Source organism: Diorhabda sublineata, chromosome 6 (assembly GCF_026230105.1).
Source record: "Diorhabda sublineata isolate icDioSubl1.1 chromosome 6, icDioSubl1.1, whole genome shotgun sequence".
In the NCBI taxonomy this organism is placed as follows: Eukaryota; Metazoa; Arthropoda; class Insecta; order Coleoptera; family Chrysomelidae; genus Diorhabda; species Diorhabda sublineata.
In genome coordinates, this window is record NC_079479.1 from 1,790,302 (window position 1) to 1,802,407 (window position 12,106).

Below are 12,106 nucleotides of genomic sequence, written 5' to 3' on the forward strand. Positions count from 1 at the left end.
TGTGGGAAAAGTAAAACATGTGTTTTTAAATAGTTATTGCCGTGTAAAGAAAAACGTAGAAAATGTCGGCGGGAACGAGTGTTTAGCTTGATTTATACAGCAAAAATTGTAACATTAAACTAAACTTTGTTGATGGTAATTTTTTGACTTTTGGGGTACATTAAGGTTAATGATAAATTACTGGTTATGTATGTGGAAAGCTTCTGACACTGTCTTATCAGTTTTTCATCGTCTAAATCACATATCTGACTTGCAGACACATCTTTTTCCTATTTTTTGATATCAGTTTAAAAAATAAAATACCACTGTGCAATAACGTAAATAATATTCCCATAAACAAAGATTCTGCGCTTATAACCTTAGAAAATTAAAGATTAAACTAAAAAGTTGACGAACTCTATTTAATTTATATTAAATGTTAATTTTCTGCATGAACTACAAATACCATTTCAGTGTCTTCCAACTAGTAATTTAGTTTGTTAGTTTAATGGTAATTTTTAATTATCGCTGCATAAACCAAGATTTATTACTGTTAATAGCCCAGTCAGTGCCCAATTATAAACAAAAAGATTGATTTTATTTACAAGTCCTTAAAAGTATTCAATTGATTCAAGAAAAACTTCTAGGTTTTCAAAATTTCCCATTATTTCAGTCTGCGAAGATAGAAGAAAATAAAAAATACCAGGTTGTAGGGTAAGCTTTTCTCTATTAAAAAGGTTTCTTAAACTTTTTTGTGAAAACCATAGTTTTCACGGAAAAAATTCGTAAATCTATAAAGTCGTTTTTTACTGGAATGCTAGTTACTGTCCTAGTTGTTTTAATTTGCCTCAGTCTCGATCAGAAATCTACACGCATCACATTTCAGACCGTGATTGCTGACCCACAGCTTTTTCGGGACAATCTATCTCTATACGAAGTCACAAAAATTGGGAAAAAACTATTTTTTTTTTGCGGCTATTCAAATTAAAATTACCAAATTTGTTACACATTTGTATCAGACTATTAAGAGCCTTACGTAATAGTAAGTAGAAGGCGATAGAACGATTAGGGGTGACCTAACCTTAAAATTTCATTTAATTTTTACACTATAGATAATACAATTCTAAAACTTTTTTTTCTATTTCAATTTTTTATACAACCTTGTTATTTTCAAGGAAAAGTCGAATTATTAGAGACTTATATTCAACAATAATTTTTTTCTCGCTCTTTTAACGCCCCCCAATGAAAGTTATTACATTTAATGAGGCCTGATGAGTAGGGACAACAATTATTTCCCAAGAAAAATTCTTAAACAGAATACCCTGTATAATGACTCGCCAATAGTTTAAGACCCATGTTAGTAAGTGTTTAAAAGGTTATATTAGAATAAATAAATGAAATTTTTTGAGGAAAACACTCTTGGGACACAAAAGTATTGAACCATTGCAGTTTAATCTCATAAACATCAATTAGCCGAGATTCGTTTTTGACTTTTTGTTGTTCACCAGTTCTTGTTGTAAACTGATCTTAGGTATTTGATTTTTTGTTTGCTTTCGCCTAATCCAAACCCTTCTTTTTCCACGCCCGCAATTAATGCCTCCAGACTTTTCTGTTCAGGTATAAACCTACAAATTTCACTGTCTCTTCTTCAATCCACTTCATTGTTAGTTTCTACTTAAATAAATCGAAAACACGACAAAACAATGAACTGCATTACGAACTCTACAAACCTAACCTCGAAACTGGACAGAAAACTGACGTTTCGTTGAGGCAAATTGTGGTGGAAAAAAAGCTACTGGGCCGAGCACCTCATTTCCCAACTAAATCACTGACGGGTTTTAACGACTCGACTCGTCGATCTGTTTAGGTGGGTAGGAGAGCGAGTGTCTACACGTATAGTGTGGGCCAACCAGGCGTTACTAATTAGAAATATGATTTTTTGTGAATACTTACACAATATGTAATATCCAATACGCGTAAACACAAAAAGTTATCACTAAATCATAATTTGTTTCTCTAAAACGACGGAATTTACGTTTAAAATAGTCGCTGCCATGGATTTAATCAAAGTATAATTGAATTAATATTTTAAGCAATAATTATACAAATAAGTTTTCCCCAATTGAACTTTTAGTATATATTATTCTTTGATTAATTCCAGTTTTTATACACTGCCTAATCGCCGACTTGTACAAAACGTGAAATACAAAAAACTTTTTACTAAATCATCACATTTAATATAGTCATTTATTAATAGAAGTATATTTGATTTAAATAGAAGTATTGTAAGCCGTTTAATTCAAATGAGTTTAAAAATTTGTTTTTGTACTTTAACTTTTAATACTTATTATTCTTTTATTTATTTGAGTTTTGTTACACTGCCCAATCGCCGACTAGTTCGAAGTCGATACTATTTTGAAAGTTTATTTTTCAAAAGTAGGCTGAGTGATGTTTGACATTTGACTTAGGTGTGCTTGTGCGCATGTATTTTTGTGGATGTGTTAAGGGACGTTGTAGTAGCAAGTAAATGTTTTTATAGTGAAAGTATGTAAAAATATCGAACAATTCTTTCTGGAATAGTATCAATGTGCATAGTGAAGTGATTAGTGTACAATTTCATCCCGATTTATTTCAAAAAATATCAATTTTCAACTGAACATGAATAAAATATCTATACGTGATTGTTAGTGTGTCAATAATGGCCGACCGAAAAATTTGAAGATCAACATTATGAAATAAATAAAATATAAGTTAGTGTGCTTCATTTGTTCAATTAGATCGTTGTTTGATAGATTTTCAAGAAAATGGCAGAGCCAAATACTCCAAGGATACCAAAGTAAGGCAAATTTATATTTTATAATTACATATATATATATATATATATATATATGTATCACTTTCACACTTTCAGAATTATGGTTTTCCGACCGACGTGGGATGAATTTAAGGATTTTTCCAAATATATTCAACACATGGAGTCGAAAATGGCACACAAAGCTGGTTTAGCGAAGGTAAGTTACGAATTTTTATATTTGTTTACTTCAAAGGTCAAATCCTGTCAAGCCATTTTGTTTTTCGTAGTGTTTGAAATTTTTTTGCAAAATAGGACAATTTATCTATTAAATATTTATTATAATATTCTATAATTGATTAAAGTTAGTTTATTTACGTACAGGATGCGTTAGTTTTATATTTTACAACTTTTTTGAAATATGAATTGAAAAATTTTTAAATTTATAAATATTGCTTTCATTTTTTCTCTTTTGAAATTTAATTTTTACATTTTGATAACTTAATCGGGGAATATTTCAAAACTGCCTTCTTTATATTCGATTTAAATTAATTCCTCATGGAAGTATATATTTTTTTCATTTATTTATAAGTATATACAATACTTTTTAAAATTTTTGCCCACCTTATTATCCATTCATTAAATTTTATAATAATTAACCTTGTGAGATGAAAGATTACCTTGTGATTTATTCTTTTTTGACCATCTTTTTTGGTATTCTTATTGGTACGAATAATTTGTTCTCGCAAATTCAGACTTGTAGGCTTTAAAATGAGTGAAATCAATGAAATATCAGTTGAATCTCGTGCGTTAATCGCAAGTCTTCATAGTCTAGGCAAAAGTAACCGTACCATTGCTGCTGAATTAAAAATACCTCGACATACCGTGCACTACACTAAAAAAATATGCATCCACCAGGAGCTTTGGCAACAGAAAATGTTCAGGGTGGTCTCGAAAAACCACAACCATTGATGATGAATGTATTGCATTGATCAGTGAGCTCACCTCCAAGAGATAATAGCTGAGGTCAATGAATTTAGAGATCTGCCTTTGAGTATTTGTTCAGTGAAAAATAGATTGAAAGAATCTGGCCTTTTTGGATGGTGGCAATGAAGAAACCACTTTTAAGATGTCAAAATAAAATTAAGCAGTTGCAGTGAATTAAAGAACAGAAAAATTGAATCCACGAAGAGTTGATGAGAGTTTTATGGAGTGATGAGTCAATTTTATGGGGTTTAAAAGAAGATTGTTTGTGCACAAGACAAAGGAAGAAAGGATGATTGTAATCCCGACTGTAAAATATGGCAGAGGCTCAATGATGGTTTGGGGATATTTGGGAGTAAGGGCGACTGGAAACCTGGTAAAAATTGAAGATATTTTGAAGAAAGAAGGCTATAAGAATATTAAAAGTAAATCTAGTACGTTTTGACCAGCGCCTGATCGGCCGAAAATTTATCTTCCAGCATAACAATGATCGCAAGCATTCCTCGAAGCCGTGCAAAGAGTATTTGAAAGAATTTGAAAGGAAGAATGTACTGAAAATAATGATTTAGCCGTCACAATCGCTCCACCTCAACCCGATTAAGTTGTGGGATAAATTGGACAGGGAATTCAGAAAGCAGTGACTTATTTCCATTTCACATCTTTGGAATATCCTGAAAAACAAATAGAACCGAATATACGATGATTATTTGTCAAAATTGTTATAGAGAAAGCAATGTGCACCAAAATAATAAAAGCAAAAAGGGGTTAAATCTATTTTTTTTAAAATATCAATTTCAAAATCGACCTATTATATTTATTTGTTGTGTATCATGTAAACTATGGTGGGCAAAAACTTTTGAACTGGTAGTGTAGGTTTTAGATATAATCATTTTTGTATTTCTCTTTTAAAATTTAATATGTACACTGTGGCAATCTAATCTTCTCGTGAAAAAATATAATTTTTCTAATTTATTTATGAGTATATTAGTTTTCCAATGCATTCATTTCATCTCATGAAAGGATTTCAATAATGACTTTATTATTTCCTTAGAAAATTATCAGCATAATCCCCATTTTTGTATTTACAAATATTCACACTTGCATTGTGTGAAAAAAAACAATCATTTTTGAATTGGTGATATATATTTTATATTTTTATCTCATGTGTATATAAAAATGCTTCTACAATTGTGGATTCGGTACAATTGTTTATGAATTTAGGTTATACCCCCTGCTGAGTGGGTACCACGCAAAAATGGCTACAAAATCGAGGATGTAAATCTAACAATCCCAGCTCCAATTTGTCAAGTAGTCACTGGTAAACAAGGACTCTACCAACAAATTAATATACAGAAAAAATCGATGACCGTGAAACAATATAAAGAACTGGCTGAATCTGAAAGATATGCCACTCCAAAACATTTTGATTACGAAGACTTAGAAAGGAAATATTGGAAAAATATTACTTACGTTGCCCCGATATATGGTGCAGATGTTTCGGGTAGCTTAACAGATGAAGATGTTAATGTGAGTATAACATTTGTACTCAAATTTATATTTCTACATATCAATTTTTCAAAGGAATGGAATATAAACCGATTGGGAACCATTTTGGATTATGTTAATGAAGATTATGGTATTTCAATTGAAGGTGTTAATACCGCTTACTTATATTTCGGCATGTGGAAAACTACATTCGCTTGGCACACAGAAGATATGGATCTTTATTCAATCAACTATTTACATTTCGGAGCACCAAAAACTTGGTAATTGATTCAATTAATGAAAAAAATGATTGTTTTATTGACATTAAAATGTTTTAGGTATTCTATTCCACCGGAACATGGTAGAAGATTGGAAAGACTTGCAAACGGATTTTTTCCAAGTTCGTACAAGACATGTCAGGCTTTCCTGAGACACAAAATGACGTTGATTTCCCCTCAAATCTTAAAACAGTACTCCATTCCATATAACAAGGTATTATTCAACATTCATCGTTGAATATTAGATTTAAAATATTTACTTTTCTCAGATAACTCAAGAAGCTGGTGAAATAATGATAACATTTCCATATGGATACCATGCTGGGTTTAACCACGGTTTCAATTGTGCTGAATCTACAAATTTTGCTCAGGAAAGGTGGATTGAATACGGGAAACGCGCTTCACAATGCACCTGCAGCAAAGACATGGTTAAAATTTCCATGGATACATTCGTCAAGAGATTCCAACCGGATAGGTATGAAATGTGGTTGAAAGGTGAAGATATCGGTCCGCATCCAGAAGAACCAGATAAGAAGGTTCCAGCACCGTTGCCTATGCCTCAGGATATTTTATGTAACAAAAATAATCCTACTTTACCCCAGAGTTATTTGGAACATCAGAAAGGATCGAAGAAAGGAAGAATGATGGCCAATTATAATCCGTAAGTGTTTTTTACTTTTTTATTTCAGCGCATTGTTATCGTTAATTACTTAATTAGGTGATAATTTTGTTTGTTGATCGAAATAAATGTTATCATGTGTTAGATAATGAAAAAGGAAGAAGTTTGGAATTTTATGACTGCGATTTATGATGTGGTAACTTATTTTTTGTCAAATTCCAAATTTTCTATCAAGAAATCATTTTTTTTTCTTATTTTTCTCATCCCATTTGAATCATCGGTGGTTTTTTTAAGATTTTTACTATGAAAAGTTTCAGTATGGCGGATTTCCCTGCTGCATTACAATTGGAATTGATGGAAGAAGATAATCTTGCGTTTGGGTCAGATGAACTACCACCCGATGAACAGCAATTGGAAGCATTGGAAGATATTTGGTTGAAAGCAGGCGAAATCGGTAAAATTACAATATTTTATTTGACAAAAAAATCAATTTCTTATATTTCTTTACGTTTAGAAGCTGAAGATGCTTCTATATGTGACGCCGGGTACAATGTGAAGAAAGGACGTAGATTCCAGAAAAAAATACGTCGTGGTAGAAAAAAGTTGGACGATCCTTCGTGGGGACCAAAGAAAGATCCTGAATATAGAGCAGATGAATTAACAGGACTTTACACTCCTTGTCACAGCAAAGATAAAAAGGTACAAACCGCCTTGTGATTTTTTATTCGGTTTTATTGCTTTCTTTTTCAAATTTTAGGTTTGTGGGAAGATTGTAAAACCAATTAACAATGAACAAATGGATACTGACGATTTAGTGAAAAGTCTCATTCAACAGGAAACTGAAATTCTAATGAAACAATCGAAAAAACATAAACATAAGGACAAGAAAAAAGAAAAAGACCCAGAACATAAAAAACACAAGAAGCGTAAGTTGAAATAACAATTTCATATACCAAAATGTTAATTTTTTTTTTTTGTAATTTTAGGTAAACATCGCGAAGAAAAAAGTGAGCATAATAAAGAAGCCGAAGGGGCATCGATGTCCAAAAACGAATCAGTTGAAACAATTCAAAAAGAAAATCCTGAACAAAAGAATATTGATGATATTATACGAGCAGCTGAAGAAGAACACGAACAAAAACTGCTCAAAGAAGCTCCGATTCCAATAATTGAACAACCATTAACTCCGACCCCAAAAGTTAATCAAATTTCAACAACAAACAGTTTTCTGAAAAGTTATAGAAGACCAAAGGAAATGCCAAAGGTGGTTACTAATAAAATTGAAACTATAAGGACTTCAAAAGGTATTATAACAGTACTCGAACCGAAATCTGTGATACCTAAACCGATACCAAAGTTGGAACCGACATTAACAAGTTCTAATACCCTACAATCGACGATGAAACCTTTTGCTCCAGTTTCTCATAAATACGAAGTAGCTTTCTTAGATTTCTTACAAAAACAAACAAATAATGCAATTGCTCCAAAGAAATCCCCAGCGAAAAGAGGTGATTTCGATAGGTACAATAAACCTAAAGTTTTACAGACAAATATTTCCAAAACTATATCATCACTTCCAAAAGACATTAGAATAACTTCTACGGTGTCTAGTAATTCGATTCCAACAACAATCCAATCGAATACCGTCAATAATAAATTGCAAGGAAACTTAAATTCCCCACAAAATAAATTCACCAATAGCACCCATGCTTCTATAAATGGGGTACAAACAAATTCTCTTAACCAACAGTGTCAAGCTCCCCAATTACCTTCAAACGGCGTTGTACACAACTTAAATCAAACTCAATCCGGTTCAAATATGCTTGGAACAATTTTAAAATCCCCTATACAAGCAAAGACAGTTGCAAATAATCAACAACAGGTGAAAACTACTATGTCAGTCAATCAGCAGGTTCTTTCAAAACCGGTATTGACTAATAATGTCGTTAACAGTAATATTCATCCATTAACTACACCGGTAGCAGTACAACCTGTAAATAACACTACCGTTAATGTGAGTACAGAAGAATCTTGCCAATCGGAGCCACCTGCTAGTACTCCAGGTAAAAATTTGTCAAAAAAAATTATATAAAATGAAAATACGTTTTTTATTGCAGGTCCAGTATTGCAAACGATGCAAAAAATGGAACTACCCGTACTGACTCAACAAATGCCTCAGTTATCCGTTCCAGAATCGTTTACAGATTATGAAGACATGCCTAAATTGGGATCCCCGGCCGTAGCAACGAAAGTGAATCTATCTGAATTAGATCGCAGAGAAGAAGCCGTCAAAGGCTTGCTGGACATGTATTCGGTGAATATTGAAAAGACGGCAGCGACGCCTGCGTTGGAAAAAGAGGATTCCCCGCCTAAAAAATTCAAACCGAATTTAATATGGACAAATCACAAGTATTACACAACTTTTAGATGCGAAACTGTTTATGATAATGCCGATAGGTTTTATCCCATGACTGGGATTCCCATACCGTCAGATAGTAATAAAAAAGTAGTAGTAGAACCGATTCCTACGATAACTAGTAATATAACAGCACTGGAAGAAGAAGAAGAAGAAGAAGAAATTGAAGATGTAGTCGAGAAAGAAGAAAAAGAGCGAATTTATGTGCAAGAAAATGATCTCTCGAATGAAATAGCAACTGAAATCGAAATCCAATCTTCTGGTAATACGTATTCTGATCAAGATGGTTCTTCTGATGATTCTTCTTCCAGTGATTGCGAATCTGATTGCGAGAAATGTAAAAAATTGAATAGTACCGAGGAAATAGTACCTTTAAATACCGACGAAGATATTAAAGAAAATCTAAAATCCAAACGTGGCGCGCGTCAAATTAGACGCGTAAAGAAACCGGCTATTCCAAGAATATTTGGTAAAACGAAGGGAAAACGGGGTAACTCCAAATCAAGATTGTATTTATCGGAGATTATTTTCGGCGTAAAGAAAAAGGGTAGGCCGAAAAAGAACGATCAGATACGGTATCAGGTACTAAGGAATTTATGTAAAAAAAAATGTTTACCTTCAAATAAAAAAAATTGTAAAGACGGAGAATTGAGCGAATATTTGATGTACAAAAAAGCTCATTTCACACCGGCCGAATGTTACGTGGACACTAAAGATGTTTTGGATAATTTCAGTAAGGACATTCAGGATTATTTGAAATCCGGTTTGACGTTGTTTAACGTCGGTTCTATTCCCATAGAAGAATGTTCTAAATTGACAAATTCGGAATCTTTTGAACCAAAAGATGTCGAAATCGGTCCAAAAGTAAGTTCATATTTATATCCTCTTATCTAGAACTATTTACGCCCTTCCGAACGTCATAGTACTGGAATTTCAGTTTTTATTCTTTTATACGTTTTTTCCACTTTTTCTCATCCTTTACTCTTCCTCTTTCCCGGGCTACTTGTAGCTAATTAAATATACTAAACTATTCACTAACATAACAGAACAGGACCGGCTTCACGGTCTATATAATCGAGTTTTTAAGAATATAAATGGTGTTTATTATTGTATTTTGTTGTTGTAGAATAAGCCGATAAAAGTGAACGAAAAAGTTTGGGCGAAACATAAAAATGGAAGATTCTACCAGGCCAAAGTGATAGACATTAAGTGCGAATCGAACTTGTGCGTTTTTTTCCCGGTAGATCAGAGTTTTTCCAAAGACGTTAGATTAAGCGACGTTGTCGGTTTTGAAACTATGCCGAATCCAGTTTTGGGTCAAAGATTGAAAATCAGATGGATAGACGGGCATTCGTACGACGCCGATTACATGGGAAATGTAGATAATTACATTTTCACTGTGAGTTCATTTATTTTTATTCGATTGTATATAAAAATGTAATTAGATAATTGTTGAAGCTCCACACTACGTAAAGGGTTTCTCAACGGTGACTATTTGCTCGAAAGCTACTATTTTCATTGAAACTGTACTATTTTGAATGAAGAATCATAATCTGCACTATTATATATCGTACTTTTGTTAAATCTTATCGCACTAATAATTATGTTCACCAATAAATAAACGCCTATTTATACAAAACGGATTTCTCGATAATTCGGTTTCTAGAATGTAAACAAAAATGCCAAATTTTATATTCCATTAAAATAATGAAACAGGACCGGCTTCGCCGTTTGAAATAAAAAACCTAACCTATAAAAATTTTCCATTTTAATAACAAGCATGTTGTATTGTATTATTTTAGGTTTTATTCGAAGACGATTCTAAGTGTCACTTACAACAAGATAGTATTTTTGGTATAACCGAAACCATACCAAAGCGAATTTTGTCGAAATTGGTGAGTAGTTGCTCTGATATCACAGCCAAAGAGGACGAATGACCCCATCATCTCCCTAAAGTAATTATATCCAAATTTATACTAAATTTTTTTTTGGTTAATTCCATTTTTATTTTTGTAGTGTTTTTGATATACGTTACATTATATTGAAAATTTTTTATACCCCCTAATATTTTGATTAAAAATCTTTGATATAAATTCAATATAATGGAACGATCAAATGTAGACCTTAATTTATATATTTTTTTTTCAATATAAAATCTGATGTGGCTTTGGTGGCGATAGATGGAGTTGTTGACGTTTTTTTTTATAATAAAAAATTGTTTAAAATATTCTCCTGCTACACATCATATTAAACCACAAATAATTAGGTTTATTTTTGATTTAAATTGTAACAAAATTTTTATTTAAACAATTTTTTATATAAACGACAAATTATATTTCCTTATAAAATTTATTTCTCAGTCGTAATAGGATTGGTTAACGAATAAAGAAAAGGGTCTTCCCCCCTGTTATGCTGGATATTGCTCCTGCGGGGTACTTGAATTCTACTTAGCCTACAGCTAGTTTATGTCTAATCGTATCTTCATCTCTATGGTACCAATTAATAGAGTCTTACATTTAAGTTAGCTTAGAGTCATTGAGCACATAGACCTTCTGATATTACCACCGATGTCCTTTGAGAAGCCAAACAAACGCTTTTGATGTCATCAGGCTTCCCAAGTCTGCAGTTTCTTTCTCCATACGCCAGGGTCACTCTGGATAATCCATGATGCTCAGGTTGTGATGACCAAGTCCGATCACTAATCAGATTTTGCTCCTTTTTAATTGGAGGGTTTTGGGTCCGCTGGTGAGTATGTCGATTCCAGTCCGCTTGGAGTCGCGAGCCACCAAGTTGTCCTGGTTAAATCTAGATGGCTTTTAAGTGGAATTCTTCTCTTCGAGTATCCTCAGGGTATTTTTGGGAACCGAACTCCAAATGAAGATCCCTGGTTGATGAATTTTTTCATAACTTTGGTTTGGCTAGGACTAAATCAATCGGATGGTAGTTGTTGGGGACCGAATAAACTAATATAGGTAGTAGGGGGGTAGTAGGTTGAGGTAGTACGTATTGTTTTTTTCATTTATTTTCCTAAAATTTGTAACACACGTTCTAATATGTATTTATTTAATATTTTCAGTCGTACGCTAGCGATATGCATCACCGGGAACATCTGTATGATTTGGAACGTACTTTGCCTGATAAAAGGCCTGTTAAACGAAAAGTATTTGATAAAAATGACTAGTTGTAGGTAATTTTTAAAATTTTGTTTTGAAGACTGAATTCCAACTTAGTAATATTCGCTTTTTTACAAAATTCCTTATTAATATGGTGAAAGGAACTTTTTCAATAAAAAAAAAACTACACTTGTCTTTGTTTCAGAAAGATTCGATTTATTATATTCGATTCTGACCTTGATAATAAATGATTGTCTTCATATAAGTGTGTGTGTGATATTTATTTCAAGTGTATATATAAAGAAAAATTCTAATTAGTCAATTTAGTTTCTTGTAAAAACGATGAATTGTAAAATAGCTTCAATTATATCGAAAGTATTAAATTGTTCTCACCGCAACCACCGTTTGCTTTTAATACGTTCCCTTCATCCCTATGTCGAT

At 32.4% G+C, this 12,106-nt stretch overlaps 1 protein-coding gene across 5 annotated transcripts; it reads left to right on the top strand.

Moving 5' to 3' along the window:
• The first annotated feature begins 16 nt into the window (after positions 1 to 16).
• Positions 17 to 12,063, top strand: LOC130445589 (uncharacterized). Of its 5 annotated transcripts, XM_056781308.1 has the most exons (16): positions 17 to 135; positions 2,448 to 2,815; positions 2,891 to 2,990; positions 4,976 to 5,281; positions 5,336 to 5,520; positions 5,578 to 5,731; positions 5,787 to 6,178; positions 6,448 to 6,590; positions 6,651 to 6,835; positions 6,894 to 7,062; positions 7,123 to 8,199; positions 8,254 to 9,416; positions 9,679 to 9,951; positions 10,355 to 10,447; positions 11,629 to 11,739; positions 11,871 to 12,063. In XM_056781308.1, exons 2-15 carry the CDS (start codon positions 2,784 to 2,786, stop codon positions 11,731 to 11,733), a joined length of 4,377 nt encoding a protein of 1,458 aa, XP_056637286.1. In that variant the 5' UTR covers positions 17 to 135; positions 2,448 to 2,783; the 3' UTR covers positions 11,734 to 11,739; positions 11,871 to 12,063. The 5 variants fall into 5 exon arrangements, with proteins under 5 accessions (XP_056637286.1, XP_056637284.1, XP_056637287.1 ...); XM_056781306.1 differs by having other exon boundaries at positions 11,629 to 12,063; XM_056781309.1 differs by having other exon boundaries at positions 6,454 to 6,590; positions 11,629 to 12,063.
• Positions 12,064 to 12,106: the final 43 nt, after the last annotated feature.